General features: G+C 42.2%; 1 protein-coding gene across 1 annotated transcript; it reads right to left on the reverse strand.

Annotated features, from left to right (window-relative positions):
• Nucleotides 1-115: 115 nt before the first annotated feature.
• LOC311104859 (DNA-directed RNA polymerase II subunit RPB2-like) lies at nt 116-18,205 on the reverse strand. The gene is made up of 24 exons (XM_084146805.1): nt 18,059-18,205; nt 17,568-17,640; nt 17,304-17,454; nt 17,085-17,197; nt 16,754-16,973; nt 13,540-13,698; nt 13,260-13,424; nt 12,983-13,179; nt 6,356-6,475; nt 5,985-6,171; nt 5,716-5,859; nt 5,396-5,535; nt 5,138-5,249; nt 4,636-4,989; nt 4,251-4,419; nt 4,047-4,143; nt 3,872-3,966; nt 3,461-3,711; nt 2,978-3,067; nt 2,498-2,605; nt 2,104-2,217; nt 1,822-1,982; nt 1,394-1,589; nt 116-477 (listed from the first exon to the last, which is right to left on the reverse strand). Exons 1-24 carry the CDS (start codon nt 18,075-18,077, stop codon nt 388-390), a joined length of 3,525 nt encoding a protein of 1,174 aa, XP_084002931.1. The 5' UTR covers nt 18,078-18,205; the 3' UTR covers nt 116-387.
• Between the last annotated feature and the right edge of the window lie 168 nt (nt 18,206-18,373).

Consider the following 18,373-nt stretch of genomic DNA (forward strand, 5'->3'; position numbering starts at 1 on the left):
TATGATCAAGATTTCTGCACAGAACATTGAAGTGTGACACTATGAAAAAATACATCTCCGTTTTCCAGTCACAGAGCTAGCTAGCTACAAAACACTGAATGAAGAAATACAGTGTGACAAACACATTAAAAAACATTTATTCTAGTTTTACAAAAATAAAGACGATGTTCCTTCTTTTACAAAACGGTGATATCACAACAAATATACTTTTGCGAGACAAAAAAGTGAGCCTGACCATTAGCATAAAAAAAAGTTGACCGTTTCATTTCGTTTTACATCAGTCTCCTGATGCTCCATCTCTCCCACTGTAGAGATAAGTGATGTCCTCGACATTCCTTCCACACATAATGTAATTCCTGTTGACTCGACAGGGCTTTGGTAGGGCTCCTAACTGGTCATCATGCGAGGGGCGATACTCATGGACATGAGCTCCTGGAAGAGCAGTTTGCAGGCGTACGGCATTCTGACCAGGGAGATCTGACAAGAAAAAGTGGAAAAGGTACAAATATCTTAATCGATAAATCTTCATCAACAAAACTAAGGCTATAGAGGCCCAGAGTCAAAAATGTTTTAGGCACATTTCACTCTACTGTATTGACATCATGGTTACAGTAATAAATGTAGAATGGATATAAACAACATGTGAATAGGCCGACTGATAAAGAAATGTGTGAGTAAGATATGACTAAAATGTCACACCCTCAGTTAAACTAATAATGTATGACTATTAGTAGACTAGAGCTTAGAGAGTTAATCAAATGTGTTTATATAAGATGCATCTTTGCCCAGCAACAGAGTATTTGTGTCTTGTAATTAGGCAAGCAGAAGTGCAAAACGATTGAAACCAATAACAGGAGACCGGTTCCAAAAACAGATGTCCCCACACAGGGAGGGGGAGTGAAAAGGGCTAGCAGAATATTGTGAGAACAGGGATAACTATGTATGGGAATAGAGAAAAAAATGCAGCCTGCCCGAGCAAGGAGTAGACTATGATAAGAACATATGTGTGTGTGTGTGTGTGTGTGTATGTGTGACCTGATGGTCAGGAGAGCAGAGGATAACCACATGAGCTAAACCCAGGTGAGTTTACAAGATGTGTACAGAGGAAAAATACAGCCCGCCTAAAGCGGGGTGGGATTTTTCCTCTGGCGTGTGTGTATAAAAATATTGTACGTCCATTTTGTGGCAGAGCGCTCTCATGAATAAAGGCTGACCATTGCAGAAAAGGGGTCTTTGTTTAATTTATTTAAAAACTAGAGATTTACACCTCTGGGAATTATTCAAAGATTTAAGAAGTAGTTGACTTCAACCATTGAGATAACAAAATTCTTGTGACACCGACCTAAGCATAAACATGCATAACAGGGAGACTGGTGGTGGTGTTGGTCCGTACCTGTGTTTTGTTGCGACAGCCCCTGCACTCGTAGGTGTGTGTGCGGGTATTGGCGATGGCCATGAGGCCACATAGGTTGCAGACGTGGACCTGGTAGGGGTCGGACGCCTCGAACAGCCTCTCACGCAGGAACTGAGCCGCGCCGTGGGCTATCTGACAATCACGCTCCATCTCCCCAAAACGAAGACCTCCGTCACTGGGTGCCAAATGAGAGCATGGTTAGTAAAGCGGGCCAAATCAGGGCCTGTATTAACAAAGATTCTGATCTAGGATTGCATTTATTATAATCTAAAATACCTAACTGATCATAGATAAGCGCATACTTAAAGTTGGTTTATGGATACCCGCTCAGAAATGCATAACCAGTACACTCACATAGTGCCATAAAGGGAAAAAGTAATACGTTAAATAATTCTTAATGTTCTTACCGTGATCTGCCTTCCATGGGCTGTCTGTTGAGGATCTGGACTGGGCCTCGGGCCCGAGAGTGGATCTTGTCATCCACCATGTGCTTCAGGCGTTGGTAGTATGTGGGCCCGAGGAAGATCTGAGAGGTAATCTTACGGCCGGTGAAACCGTTGTACAACACCTAGAAGGGAAAGATGAGGCCAGTTAATTGTACTCTATAGACAGACTAGTGTGAAATAGCTCAGTCTGAAATAGCTACTATTGAAGTAGGTGTGAATGGTGAAGGGGGCTGATGTCCTGACCTCGTTGCCTCTCAGGTGATAGCCGTATTCAGACAGCAGGTTGGAGACTTTCTGCACATTGACCGCATCGTTGAAAGGCGTGGCGTCACCAATCTCCCCTTTGTTAGCTGAAACCTACAAAAGTGAAAGGAGGGCGGGAGGGTGAAAACATTGCTACAAGAAAACTGCCATACACAACACTTGATTTACATGATAAATGTCTAACAAATAAATGCTCTGCTTGTTTTTTATTTAACAAATTCTCACTTACCTTTAAATTAGTAAAATATCTAATCTAGATGACAGACAATCCTATTGGTTTAACATGATCAGTTTACTGTCACCTCTTAAGAGGTCTCATAAAAAGGAGTAAAAGTTGAAGTGGGTGGAAGAGTCATTAGACAGGCTACAGTACCTTGCCCTGCAGGCACTCGATCAAATGGCCGACTGTCATACGAGAGGGGATGGCGTGTGGGTTGATGATGATGTCTGGGGTAATTCCCTCGCAAGTGAAGGGCATGTCCTGCGGAAAGCATCGGAAACGATGGACATAGTTCACTTACAAAGACTTCTGTGTGAGGGTTCCAATTTTCTGAACCAGTTCTTCTAAGGCATATCCTCTTACAGGAATGTGGCACATTCTACAGAGACGTTCATGTTATATTTAAATCCGTGTTATAGTACATTCTCCTTCTGGGACGTTGCTTACTTAGCATTTCCTGTGAAGAGGCCTTTGGTTGTATTTATGTTTAGGTTCAGTCTAAACACAATACGTCTCTAGACCATTGACTAGACACCATGATAAACATTGCCTGGCTCAATGATACTGTGTAGTCTAGTTAAGAGTGAGTAGTTCTATAGACGAGGCATGAGGAACATATGTCTAATACTTCACCTCCTGTCTGTACTGAATACCACAGGTACCCTTCTGCCCGTGTCGACTGGCAAACTTGTCACCGATCTGGGGGATACGAACAGAGCGAACCTGCAACAAAAAACAAATGGAGTTTGAGTTAAGTCATGCCACAAGTAGGCCGATGAGTGTAAAGTGTAAGGAGGCTTCATAACCTTATAGCCCAAGGTTAGAGGGTGCAATATTCCATGTTTCATTTAGTCAATCTGTCAACTCTCATTCAGCTTGTTTGTCTTGTTGCTTCTATGGAAGCAATGCTGCTTGTAACTCAAGGATAATTCAAACCTGCCTCTACTGTGGATGTCATTCCTGCCTACCCTAAACTTGACAATTGAGAGAGAAGTAGAGCTCTCAACAGGGGTAATTTGTTTCCATTTGTTTGTTTTACATTTTTACAGCCTACTAGTGTGTTGTCAACTTGTCACAATATGCCTACTGGGGAAATCTAGAGGACTCTGGACAAACCCTGATCTTGCAGAACTTGTAGCCCTCCTGGTTGAGGGTGACCATGACTTGGTCCACGATACCCGTCTCGCTGGTGCGGAGGAAGGTGCTGCAGTCCCTCTTGGTGTATCGGCGGTTGGTGCTGTCCAGCTCGTCGTCGATCTCCGGCAGGGTCACCGTCTTGCCAATGATGACGTCCTCGCCCGAGACACGCACGCCGGGAGCTATCAAGCCGTCGTCATCCAGCTTGTCGTAAATGGCATGCCTCATGCCTGGGGGAGGGGAGGAGCATTGGGTTGTTCAATGAGCAATTCTCTTTGTATGAATGCCAATTTAAGAGACGTTGCTGATGGAAAATGTATGAGATGATGGAAATAGTAGGCTCAAATTTTATGGCCGACTCCTTTACATTTCTAGATGCCAAGGACGTACCCGAACAAGTTTCGCGTGTAGGTTTTTCAAAGATTTCCTCCTGATCGAAGCCTTTCTTTGACTCCTGTTCTTTGTAGGAGCGGTAGAACACAGACCTGAAATAAAAACACTTATTTACACCATCGTCTTAAGTCATTTTCACAGCAAATTTCAGTCTTCAAATCACAGCACAAACCTGAAGAATCCACGGTCCACCGCAGAGCGGTTCATGATGACAGAGTCCTCCTGGTTGTAGCCAGTGTACGCCGCAATAGCCACAATCGAGTTGATACCTAAACCAGGCACAAATGGAGGATTTCAACGAGCCAGAAATAGAACCCTTTAGATCAGAGTTAAAGAGTGTTATTGGCTGCCAATTCTGCAGTCCTCCAGTTCTCACCTGCAGGGAGCTCTCTGAAACGCAGGTACTCCATAGAGCGGGTGGTGACTAAGGGTTTTTGGGGGTAGTAGAGCACGTGGGCCAGGGTGTCCATACGCACGTGGAAGTTGGTAATGTACACACCCATGGCTTGTTTACCCATAGCAGACTGGTATGTGTTTCTGGGCGACTACACGGGAAAAGGTGGGGAGAAATGTATTCATTGATTTACAGTTCAAATATAGATATATAAATGAGCAATCCCAAGGCTGATAAAAAAATCTTAATTTAGGATGTTTTATAGCCACGTCTTAGCATAGGTATTAACGGTCTCTTGCCATTGCACCTATTCAAATCAGCCCAATAAGAAAACATATTTTAGGAGCATGATATTTTTTAGCTGTACCTGGTTGTGATCGGGGAAGGGGATGATGGATGCACAGACTCCCAGGATCATGGAGGGGTGGATCTCACAGTGGCTGTATGTAGAACAGTAGGCCACGCCCTTCTCCTGGAGGTCGTCAGGGGTCATGGCCAGCATCACAGTCTCCTCCTCCAGGGTGTCGATGTACTCCACCACGCCGCTGGCCACCAGGTCCTGCCAACTGTAGTTGTTGTACTCCCTCTCCTTCAGCTGGTCAATGTGTCTCCTCTTCAGCAGCAGCTTCTGTTTCTCTACGATCAGCAGAGGACGACAGATCCTCCCTGCGTCTGTGTAGATGCGGATCTCCCTCTCTCGGATGTCTCTGATCATGGACACCTAGAAACGGGTAAAAATGTATGACAACATAGAACATCTGAAAAGGGGATATTGGGTTTTTATGTGTAGGTTAATTGAATTGAATAATAATAATAAAATTATGAAAATGTCAGAAAAGTGGAAATTCCTGAAAAATCATATCCCTTACCTCAGACACAATGATGTCCATCTGCCTCCTCAGTTTCCTCAGTGTGTTCATCAGCTGCTCTGGGTCCTTGTGTATGCCCACCCAACAGCCATTGACAAAGATCTTTGTGGCACTGTTAAGGTAGAATTAATGAAGGAAAACGTCAATTAAAATGCAGATAAAATGGGTTGACAAACTTTTCAGAGACATGAAAGACAGAATGTTTTTGATATTTTCTGGATTAATAAAGAGCAGTGCGCTGCCATCTGCTGGACTCACTCCGCGATGGCTGCCGGTGAGATCTCCTCCAGGTTCTCCATGCTCCACTCCTCCAAGAACTCCAGGATGGGAGAGGGCTGGGAGCCCACAGAGATGTAGGCCATGAGGGCCAGGTTCTTCACTAGGCCTACAGCATGACCCTGGGAAATAGACAGGGAGGGGACATAAAATGGGAGACAAAATAAACGGGGACAACACTTTCAATGTCAATTTTAAGTGCGAGCTTAGCTCCTTGCGGGTAACAATACAATTTGTCATCATACAACAACTTCCCCCTTGATAATGAACATAAATGTGATTTGGAGTGGTATTGGGTGTACCTCTGGAGTCTCAGCAGGACACACCATGCCCCACAGCGTGTTGTGAAGCTGCCTGGGCTTGGCCAGCTTGCCATCCCTACCGATGGGGGAGTTCACACGACGAAGGTGAGAGAGGGTGGAGGCGAAGGTTAAGCGGTTCAACACCTACAAACAGACGAGGTATGTTCTCGTTTTTAATGGCGATAAACAATCATCTTGTAGCAGCATAATGGCAAACTAAGCCTAAACTATATAGGGATGTGTACGAGATGTCTTCTGCCCTGTGTTACCTGGGACACTCCAGCTCTGGCCTGATGGGCCTTCTTGACGTCACCCCAGTTCCCCGTGGCCAGAGAGTACTTCAGGCCGTCGGAGATGATTCGTGTCTTGATGGCCAACTCCAGGTTGAAGTCTTTCCCTCTGTCAATAAACTTCTGGGCGTAGATGCGGATCTCTTTCAGTAGGTTCTTAAACATTCTAAATGCATCCAAACAAATGAAAATGAGCTTGATTAAAGTTCCAGCCTTGGTATCCCATTGACTTCATACATATTCACCAAATGCTCCGTTTGAATAGGAATGCGGTTAGCACAAAGTAGCACTACATCTGTGAATTAAAGCTTTCTAGATTATTTTATAGATGGTGTTCCTTTAGGACTTACCCACGGAACAGGAAAGCCAACAGTGGCCCAGCCAGGTCCAGTCTCTTGTTGCCGTAGTGATCCCGGTCATCCAGCTCTCTTCTGCCCAGGGCCGCTAATAGGAGTCTGTGGACCATGTACCTGCAAACAGACACCGATACACAACTCTGAGTTACATCAATACATCAAACAACAACATATTGCATAAAGACCAATCAGTAACATCATGCATTCATAACCATAGAATTACATATAGAATCTCCAACAGAGACCTGGTGAGTTATAAGATCTCTATGGCAGTGGTTTCAACCTGTGGTCAGCAAAGTTTGTAATAAAAAAAAATATATATATATATATATATATATATATATATATATATATATATATATATATATATGGCATTATTAATGATGTTATATACAATTTTACATTACTTTTCACAATGCAAATTGTTTAACAGACATCCATCTGTAATAATAGGCATTTAATATGTTCCATTCACTGATAAAATTACTCTAAATGTGACCGCTAAGGGGGAGGTGGGGGGGGGGCTGGTCCAACTCAAGGTGTCGTAAAAACATTTAAAAAATGCACCCCCTCCCCAACTTTAAAAAATATTTTCACGTGACACTCCCCTTGTACTATAAAATAAATGTAACACCTTCCCCCTCATAGAGCTAACTCAAAATAATGTTTAAGACCATAAATACCAATAACTGTAGCAACCCTGTGTCTATAAACGTGGATATCAACTTTGCCACTTCAGCATGCTTTTGTGGCAGTTAGATGCCATGCAGGGCTGCTGGCCAGAAGGTTTGCCGACCACCACAGATGAGCTCACTCTCCCTGCCTGTTTCATTGATGGTTTTGCGACTGCACTTGAAGAAACTTTCAAAGATCTTGACATTTTCCGGATTGACTGACCTTCATGTCTTAAAGTAATGATGGACTGTCGTTTCTCTTTACTTATTTGAGCTGTTCTTGCCATAATATGGACTTGGTCTTTTACCAAATAGGGCTATCTTCTGTATACAACCCATACCTTGTCACAACACAACTGATTGGCTCAAACGCATTAAGAAGGAAAGAAATTCCACAAATTAACTTTTAACAAGGCACACCTGTTAATTGAAATGCATTCCAGGTGACTACCTCATGAAGCTGGTGGAGAGAATGCCAAGAGTGTGCAAAGCTGTCATCAAGGCAAAGGGTGGCTATTTGAAGAATCTCAAATATAAAACATATTTTGATTTGTTTAACACTTTTTTGGTTACTACATGATTTCATGTGTTATGTCATAGTTTTGATGTCTTCACAATTATTCTACAATGTAAAAATTTGTAAAAATAAAGAAAAACCCTTGAATGAGTAGGTGTGTCCAAACTTTTGACTGGTACTGTATATATACAGTTGAAGTCGGAAGTTTACATACACCTTAGCCAAATACATCTAAACTCAGTTTTTCACAATTCCTGACATTTAATCCTAGTAGAAATTACATGTCTTAGGTCAGTTACGATCACCACTTTATTTTAAGAATGTGAAATGTCAGAATAATAGTAGAGAGAATGATTTATTTCAGCTTTTATTTTTTTCATCACATTCCCAGTGGGTCAGAAGTTTACATACACTCAATTAGTATTTGGTAGCATTGCCTTTAAATTGTTTAACTTGGGTCAAACGTTTCGGGTAGCCTTCCACAAGCTTCCCACAATAAGTTGGGTGCATTTTGGCCCATTCCTCCTGACAGAGCTGGTGTAACTGAGTCAGGTTTGTAGGCCTCCTTGCTTGCACACGCTTCTTCAGTTCTGCCCACACATTTTCTATAGGATTGAGGTCAGGGCTTTGTGATGGCCACTCCAATACCTTGACTTTGTTGTCCTTAAGCCATTTTGCCACAACTTTAGAAGTATGCTTGGGGTCATTGGCCATTTGGAAGACCCATTTGCGACCAAACTTCCTGACTGATGTCTTGAGATGTTGCTTCAATATAGCCACATAATTTTCCTTCCTCATGATGCCATCTATTTTGTGAAGTGCACCAGTCCCTCCTGCAGCAAAGCACCCCCACAGCATGATGCTGCCACCCCCATGCTTCACGGTTAGGATGGTGTTCTTCGGCTTGCAAGCTCCCCCCTTTTCCTCCAAACATAACGATGGTCATTATGGCCAAACAGTTCTATATTTGTTTCATCAGACCAGAGGACATTTCTCCAAAAAGTACGATCTTTGTCCCCATGTGCAGTTGCAAACCGTAGTCTGGCTTTTTTATGGCGGTTTTGGAGCAGTGGCTTCTTCCTTGCTGAGTGGCCTTTCAGGTTATGTCGATATAGGACTAGTTTTACTGTGGATATAGATAATTTTGTACCCGTTTCCTCCAGCATCTTCACAAGGTCCTTTGCTGTTGTTCTGGGATTGATTTGCACTTTTCGCACCAAAGTACGTTCATCTCTAGGAGGAAGAACGCGTCTCCTTCCTGAGCGGTATGACGGCTGCGTGGTTCCATGGTGTTTATACTTGCCTACTATTGTTTGTACAGATGAACGTGGTACCTTCAGGCGTTTGGAAATTGCTCCCAAGGATGAACCAGACTTGTGGAGGTCTACAATGTATTTTCTGAGGTCTTGGCTGATTTCCCTATGATGTCATGCGAAGAGGCACTGAGTTTGAAGGTATGCCTTGAAATACATCCCCAGGTACACCTACAATTGACTCAAATTATGTCAATTAGCCTATCAGAAGCTTCTAAAGCTATGACATCATTTACTGGAATTTTCCAAGCTGTTTAAAGGCACAGTCAATTTAGTGTATGTAAACTTCTGACCCACTGGAGTTGTGATACAGTGAATTATAAGTGAAATAATCTGTCTGTAAACAATTGTTGGAAAAAGCACACAGCCAAGACAACGCAGGAGTGGCTTCGGGACAAGTTTTTGAATGTCATTGAGTGGCCCTGCCAGAGCAGCTATGTTCCCCACCCAACCTGGCAGAGCTTGAGAGGATCTGCAGAGAAGAATGGTAGAAACTCCAAATACAGGTGTGCCAAGCTTGTAGCGTCATACCCAAGAAGACTTGAGGCTGTAATCACTGCCAAAGGTGCTTCAACAAAGTAGTGAGTAAAGGGTCTGAATACTTATGTAAATGTAATATTTCATTTTTTTGTTGTTGATACATTTGTAAAAATGTATAAAAACCTGTTTTTGCTTTGTCATTATGGGTAGTGTGTGTAGATTGATGAGGGGGGGAAAAACAATAATCAATTTTAGAATAAGGCTTTAACTTAATAATGTGGAAAAAGTCAAGGGGTCTGAATACTTTCCGAATGCACTGTATGTCCTAGCCTAATTATTTCAGGTAATAATTTCTGGTAATAAATTATATTATTAGCCTTATATTTAGCTAATGAATGATGGGCTATAAATTAGCTTCTAACTTATAGCCTCTGTCTCTTGCGCAACACGCACCATGCGCTCTGCTTGGCCTCTCTCTTTAAAAAAACGCTACTTAGCTCTTGGAGTCCCAGGAAAAGCTGGAAGAATTTATTTTTAGCGTTTCTTATACTAATAGACTATTGGAAGAGGGATTCAAGTTCTTGCTTGCTGAATGTTAAATACAGCAGCCAATAGAACTCATGGCCACGGCCGGGAAGTTTGAAAGAGAGAATGCGGGATGGTGGTAGGCTATAGCAGTTATTTGTTCAGAAGCCTAACCATTCAATCTTCATGAAGAGAAAGCCATCTGCATCTTATTCTAGTCTTATATTATTCAAGCATGTCATTACAATGATGAAGATCAGGACAACGAAACATTGCATTTAACTGTTGAAAGCGAGGAAGGAATGAAGCAACAATAGAGAAATGGAAGGTAGGCTAATACGCACATTGCACAACAGTAGGGGAAATATTATGTAAGGTATGCATGCATCAGCCTACTAATTATACAAATCTAATAGGGCCTATTATATTTCAAAATTAAAATTGAATTCGCTAGCCTATAATTGTAACTTTGTAGGCTGCATGTCCTGCACCAGCCACAAGTCCATATAAAACAGTATAATGGAATACAATAATACATTCCACACTTAAAAAGAGTAGTTTATTAGGAGCTTGTTTCATTTACTTACCCAAGAGAGCGTAACTACATTTATGGGCTTTTATGTGTTTCTGTCGTGGGTAATGTGCGGTAGCCTATCATAGGCTATGTATTGGTAAAATAAAAATAAATAAATAAATGATATCGGCACAATCATTTGGGCTTTTTTGGGCTTGAGCTCATAACTATTCTTTAATGTATGGCTCATCAGGCTCAGGTAGCATCAGACTTGAATTTTCATGCCGGTTGGGGAGAAAAGTGAATATTCTGGGGTTGGAACATTAGTAAAATACAGGGGACACATTCAACCCTAATCTGTAGCTTATTCTTTAGATGTTTGGGGCTGCTGGTGAACCATGATGTGCAGGCATAATCAAAGTAACACTGGACTAGCCCACTTGTCACAGTCTTTAGGGTGTCTGTAGCTAGGTTTCCATCCAACTGGCGACAGATTTTCATGCGAACATTCTAAAATCTGCATATAAACAATGAGCATTTCGGGATTTCCTTCATGAAAATTTGGCGCCGGACAGCATGACTGGGAAGTTTTAAGTCCCAAAATTGCATACTGCCTGAATAGGGAGTTGCACAGTAGGCCAAACCGTGCCAACATTTTTCTCATCTTCCACTACAATATTAAAACATTAAATTCCCCTTGTAGGCTTTTCACTATAGGCATACTCTTTTTCCTCTAACTTTAGTTTTACGTCAATAAAACATTATTCCATCTTCACAATCAACAGTGGCCTAGGCCAAGGCTCCTCCCTCTCGCTCGCTTCTAAGCAGCAGGCTCACCTGCTTGTAAGGCATAAGAGAATGGTGCTGAAGCGCACATTCGGGGTGTAGGCTATGATAGACAGTCTCTCCTGGACAATTTGACTTGCTACAATTTTATTTATTGGCTATTCATTTTTTTTTATTGTCCAAAGGCCGCAATTAGCCTACCGACTAAGGGAAACCCTTGTGCATTTTCCCATCAGAGTTGCGTTTCCATCTAATTGCAGATAAAAGTCTGTAAATACGTAGTGCACATAAAAATTACTTTTGGAGGTTAAATTCCCATGTACCGAATAAAAAAATACAAGTTAAATGATTTCCATGGCATTTTCAACTCTAGGCCTACTGATGGTTTCGTCACAAAAAATGTTGAGTAGGTATAGCAGTGTGCCCACTCTGGTATTGGCATGTGCAATCTAGCCAACAGCTGGCAGATACAGTGCAGTTATAGCCTACTACATGATGAGATTATTATGGACATAAATGCGAGATTATTTATATTTGTCAAATGGCAGCCAAGCGTCGATCAAGTCACCAGAATAAGACATTCCATATTTATTGAAAGGAGAATCAACCTCATCACTGTGCACATTCACCAGCCTGTGAAGTTTATCATAACTTCTTTCATCTGTAGCCTAATAAACTGCATGCCCTATGATGTCATGACATTTGTTATCCAACATGTAGGCTACTTTACTGCATAAAAAGGTTGGAGGGAAACCTGGTTAATGTCAAGCCATTTTGAGGATGCTGGAATTATATTTTGGATGAATCTGCACATGACTACAGGAGACTTTTGAAGTAGCCTAATCAGATTAAAACATTGTGACTGGTTGTGTTTATGACACATATAAAAAGGTAACACATTTTAGAAGTTAAATGATAAATATTTAGGCTATATTGAAGCATTAGGTTCTAGGTGCGTGAGGAATAGCCACTAGGATTGGAGAGGAGGCAGAGCATGTGTTAAGCTTTCCTGAATAACTAGGCCTGCCTGGAGCATATGTGGACACATTATTATAGGACGACTTGGGAGAATGACAGCGCATTCAATATCAGAAGTAAAAATACAGCAAATACACTGCGCTTTCATGCGCAATGATGCACCTGGCCTGTCCGCTGCCTATCAGCTATTCTTATTTGTTGTTGTGGATTCATATTTAACATTGATGCAGCTTTGAATGCTTTTATATGTGGTATAATTAACCAATAAGGCCCGGCGCAACGCTTAGCCGTGGTATATTGGCCATATATCACAAACCCCTGAGGTGCCTTTTGCTATTATAAACTGGTTACCAGCATAATTAGAGCAGTAAAAATAAATGTTTTTTCATACCCATGGTATACGGTCTGATATACCACGTCTTTCAGCCAATCAGCATTCAGGGCTCGAACCACCCAGTTTATAATTGCTAGTTAGCCTTTTGCCGATCTGGACAAATGATCCACCTACCACTAATGCCACTATAAATGGTGGATAGAGGGCAGTATAGACCGTTAGACTGGTAGACTATATTGACCTGTGGTACAGTACAAGTTAGCACATGGAAAAGCGTAGGTCATAAGGGAAGTACCAAAACACCTCCCCAAAGCAACAAAAAAAAGTTAGACAAGCCTCCCCCCAGTAAATTGGCCCTAAGTTTTGGAAAACAATTCTGCCATTCCGCGAATGATTGTCCTCAAGAGCTTATTGCAGTGATTTGGTGGTCCTCGGTAAGGAAAAGACTAGGAACTCCTGCTCTATGGTCATTACATTAATATAACATTATAAATACTCACCCTAAGAAATAGGCCTTCTTGGTCTCACAGAAGTCACTGACGCCGACGTGGGGCAGCACCTCCTTCTGCAGCACCTCCTTGGCGTACTTGATCCTCCTCTCCTTGGTGACACCGGGCTTGGCACCACGAGAGCCGATGAAGTTCAGCGCCACGTTCTGTTCCTGGATCACAAAGGCCTCGTCCAGGGATGGCTTGACCTGGTGGAGCACAGCACGTCAGATAGGAAGTGTGTGTGTGTTTAGTGTTTCCTGTATCTAGAACATCCTAAGAGATTTACCATCTCCATCATCTCAGGGTCGTCAAAGTCGTAGATGATGTGCTCCAGGATGTCTCTGTCGGACACAAAGCCCAGGGCTCGGAACACTATGATGATGGGCACCTCCTGTCTGATGTAGGGCAGAGTGGACACGATCCTCTGACCAATGGCACTTTTCTTCACCCCCTGAGAGAAAAAGAAACAAAACAAATGTTGACATGTAAATATATGGGATGGTAGCAAATTTGCAAAACAAGTTTTGGACAAGGTATATTTGTGTTCAAGGTTGTTTGTTTCTCACCTGTCCTCCCCTGGCCATCATGCTGACCCAGATGGAGCTGGTGGGGCGCGAAGAGTTCTCCAGGCAGGAGCGGCATTCCCCTGTGTACGCATACTTTGAGTCCTTCTTAGCGAAGACGTACACTGTGTTCGTGGCCATCTTCTCCTGGGCGATCAGGACCTGCAAACCAAACAAGGCAATTGTTATCAATAGCTCAATTGCAAAAGCTTGTGTTACTGCTCATTCATTGAAACCAGGGTTGGCCAGGTTCCTTTCTAAATGTAATCCGTTACAGTTACTAGTTACCTGTCCAAGATTGTAATCAGTAACGTAACTTTTGGATTACCCAAACTCAGTAACTTAATCTGATTACTTTCAGTTACTTTTAGATGACTTCCCCCTTAAGAGGAAGACAAAAATGAATATTACCAATTGAACGACATCTATTGCAGGATAAATCAATGTTAGAGTTTACATAGCTGGCCAAAAATAGGATGTTGCATTTTCCTTTATGGGATGGTTATGTAGGCTTCTTCTAACCCATTGTTTGCTACTACAGATAATAATACGAATAGGCTATATCTTTACATTAAAAACCAAAGTCTGGGGGCCTCCCGAGTGGTGCAGCGGTCTAAGGCACTGCATCAATCCCGGGCTGTATCACAACCAGCCGTGATTGGGAGTCCCATAGAGTGGCGCACAATTGGCCCAGCGTCGTCTGGGTTAGGGGAGGATTTGGCCGGGGGGAGCTTTACTTGGCTCATCGCGCTCTAGCAACCCCTTATGGCGGGCCGGGGGCCTGCAGGCTGACCTCGGTCATCAGGTGAACGGTGTTTCCTCCGACACATTGGTGCGGCTGGCTTCCGGGTTAAACGGGCGGGTGTTAAGAAGCGCGGTGTGGCTGGTCATGTTTCGGAGGACGCATGCTTCGACCTTCGCCTCCCGAGCCTGTTGGGGAGTTGCAGTGATGAGACAAGATCGAAATTTGGGACCCATTGATCTTCAAGAATAGGATTTGGAAATATAGATTAGGCAAATTGTTTAACCTGAGCATAACCCCAAAACTAAGGACTTATTAGCCTACTCTACAACTGATTTTGTTGTTAATCGCCGTAGGCTACACCACTGCTGTCGTCCTTACCTCCAAGCGTTTATTCAAAATGGATAATCTTTGGATTGCCGACAGCAGTAGCACCATTTGAAGACATACAGTGCCTTCAGAAAGTATTCATACCCCTCAACTTATTCCACATTGTTGTGCCTTAATTCAACATGGATTAAATAGATCTCTCACCCATCTACACACCATAATGACAATGTGAAAACATGTTGTTTTTAGAAATCTTTGCACAATTATTGAAAATGAAATACAGAAATATCTAATTTACGTTAGAATCACCTTTGGCAGCGATTACAGCTGTGAGTCTTTCTGGGTAAGTCTCTAAGAGCTTTGCACACCTGGATTGTACAAGATTTGCACATTATAATTATTTTAATTCTTCAAGCTCTGTCAAGTTGGTTGTTGATCATTGCTAGACAGCCATTTTCAAGTCTTGCCATAGATTTTCAAGCCAGTTTAAGTCCAAACTATAACTAGGCCACTCAAGACCATTCAAAGTAATCTTGGTAAGCAATTCCAGAGTATATTTGGCCTAGTATATTGGTTATTGTCCTGCTGAAGGGTGAATTTGTCTCCCAGTGTCTGTTGGAAAGCAGACAACCAGAATTTGCCTGTGCTTAGCTCTATTCCGTATTTATTTTTTTACTCCCTAGTCATTGCCGATTACAAGCATACCCCAGTCATTGCCGATTACAAGCATACCCTAGTCATTGCCGATTACCAACATACCCCAGTCATTGCCGATTACCAACATACCCCAGTCAATGCCGATTACAAACATACCCCATGACAAGCATACCCTTGCCGATGACAAGCAACATGATGCAGCCACCACCATATTTGAAAATATGAAGAGTGGTACTCCGTGATGTGTTGTGTTGTATTTGCCCCAAACATAACACGTTGTATTCAGGATATAAGGTTAATTTCTTTCCCATTTTTTTTGCAGATTTACTTTAGTGCCTTATTGCAAACAGGAAGCATGTTTTGGAATATTTGTATTTTGTACAGACTTCCTTCTTTTCACTCTGTCAATTAGGTTAGTATTGTAGAGTAACTATAATGTTGTTGTTCCATCCTCACTTTTCCCCTATTACAGCCATTAAACTCTAACTGTTTTAAAGTCACCATTGGCCTCATGGTGAAATCCCTGAGCAGTTTCCTTCCTCTCCAGCAATTGTGTTAAAAGGGACTCCTGTATCTTTGCAGTGACTGGTTGTATTGATACACCTTCCAAAGCATAATAAATAACTTCACCATACTCAAAGGGATATTGAATGTCTGCTTTCTTTTTTATCTACCAATAGGTGCCATTCTTAGCGAGGCATTGGAAAACCTTCCTGGTCTTTGTGTTTGAAATTCACTGCTCGACTTACAGATAATTGTATGTGTGGGGTACAGAGATGAAGTAAATCATGTTAAACACTACTATTGCACACAGAGTGTGTCCATGCAACTTATGCACATGTTTTGTCCTGAACTTATTTAGGCTAGCCATAACAAAGGGGTTGAATACTTATTGACTCAAGACATTTCAGCTTCATTTTTAATTAATTTGTAAACATTTCTAAAATCATAATTCCACTTTGACATTATGGGGTATTGTGTGTAGGCCAGTGACACAAAATTTCAATTTAATCAATTTTAAATTCAGGCTGTAACACAACAAAATGTGGAAAAAGTCAAGGGGCATGAATACTTTCTGAAGGCACTGTAGCTTGGATTGTAGCTTACAAAAGCCTATTCTTGCTCTTTTCCTGCGATCCTTCAAAACGCAGTTGGTGTGTCATCATAGACTTGTGGTCAGACTCGCTCAGGCGGAACAAACCTAAACTTGCACCTTTTTTCAATGCTGATTTGAATGGCATTGATAAAACATGAAGGTGTCAAACATTTTTTACGCAAACATCCTTTCTGAATTACTAAATGTAATCCTAGACGGAATCTAGTTATTTTTTTAAGTATCTGTCATCTGATTACAATATTTTTGCTGGTAACATAACAGATTACAGTTCAAGTTTTTTCGCAATAGGTTACTCCCCAACCCTGATTGAAACAGAATCAAGACCAGATATCTGCCCTGAAGTCCACCCTCCACTTTCTCTCTCCTTTTACCTTCTCTGACCCGTTGATGATGAAGTAGCCCCCGGGGTCCAGCGGGCACTCGTTGAGCTCACACAGATCACGGTCTGTCAGGCCGCTGAGCAGGCAGTAGGTGGAGCGCAGCATGATCGGGATCTTGCCGATGAAGGTCTTCTGGTGCTGGGTCTGCAGCTGGTCCTCACCCTCCTTGATGATGGTCTTGGTGATGTCCACGTACAGGGGAGCAGAGTACCTGTATAATACAGATGTGGGCCTAGTTGGCACTGGCAGCACTGAAGGTTGCAAATGATGTGCAAGGGAGAATTATCATGATAAAAGTATGGCTCCAAATGAGCAAACTTACGTAAGGTTCCGGAGTCTGGCCTCGTTGGGCATCATAGGCGAGGGGGCTCCATCTCTTTCCCAGTGAGTGGGTTTGGAAAGGTAGATCTGCTCAAACTTCAGCAAGTAGCGTGGCTGTAGAGCAACATAAAGGGAGCGTTAACAGGGCAATAGTAAGTGCCCTCGTAGAGAGAGGCCCTACATGGAGCTGAATATCTGAAAGTGCCCGTCTGTCACTCACCGGATCCTCCACCTCTCCAGAGGTGTGCTGGGCCTCAGCCTGCAGGTCGATGGGCGGGGCATCCTCCACGATCCTCTGCACGGACATCTGGATGAACTCGTCAAAGGAGTCCAGCTGCTGTCGCACCAGGCCCTTCTCATCAAAGTAGGAACTGTAAGGCGCATCAGAGAGGATAGTGTTATTTGAACATAAGCAAGCTGCATAGTGTATGTTACATGAGGATAAAAAAAATAGGAGAGATAGGTAAGAAGAGCATAATTTTACCTGATAACAATCCAGCAAGCTTCCTGCCATAAATCGGGGGTGATTTCATCCTCATCCTCATCGTATTGGATATCTGCAAGAGATCACAGAAAATACATCAACAAAGTGAATGCAGACGCAGTGATATAACATTAGCCAAGGCCCCAGCTAGTTCATGGAGTTTACTACATTCAACAACTGATTGACACAAAGAAAGGTATTTTAGCTCTGCAGATCTCAAAGATAGCTAACTTAGTTTTTTTCAACATGGCATGATGTGATGTTCATATAGGTAGGCCTAGTTGAAAGTGTGATATAGTTAGGTGTTTAGTCTGGTGAAACCATTTTTGGTATGTAACGTTAACTAGCCAATTAGTTAACCTTGCAAGCTACATAGCGCTAGTATGCTTGCTAGCTACTGTACCTATCTATTATTGGTGATGCGCATATTAGCCTATATGCTAACTAGCTTGCTAGCAGCAAGCTAGCAAATGGCTGAAATAACAACAAACCTTCATCTTGGTCATACATGGTTACTGCTTACTCCCTCTCGTGTTCGCCTAAATAAGCAGAACCCGACTTTTAAATCATCAACAGTGTCTGATTCAACGCTGTCTAACGTTGCACACTTTGCTAAATTAACACAAAAAGATATCGATGGTCAAGCCTAAACGTCACTTCCTATACCAACTTTATTATTTTAATGTGCAAGAAATTAATCTTAACTAAATATGTTTACTACTCTGCTCTAATATTAACTATTATAATCAATGTTTTTCTAACAAACAATATGTTTTATTATATTAGATATCGAATCTTAATAGTTG

The sequence above is a fragment of the Coregonus lavaretus genome, assembly GCF_964263955.1.
Source record: "Coregonus lavaretus genome assembly, chromosome: 29".
NCBI lineage: Eukaryota > Metazoa > Chordata > Actinopteri > Salmoniformes > Salmonidae > Coregonus > Coregonus lavaretus.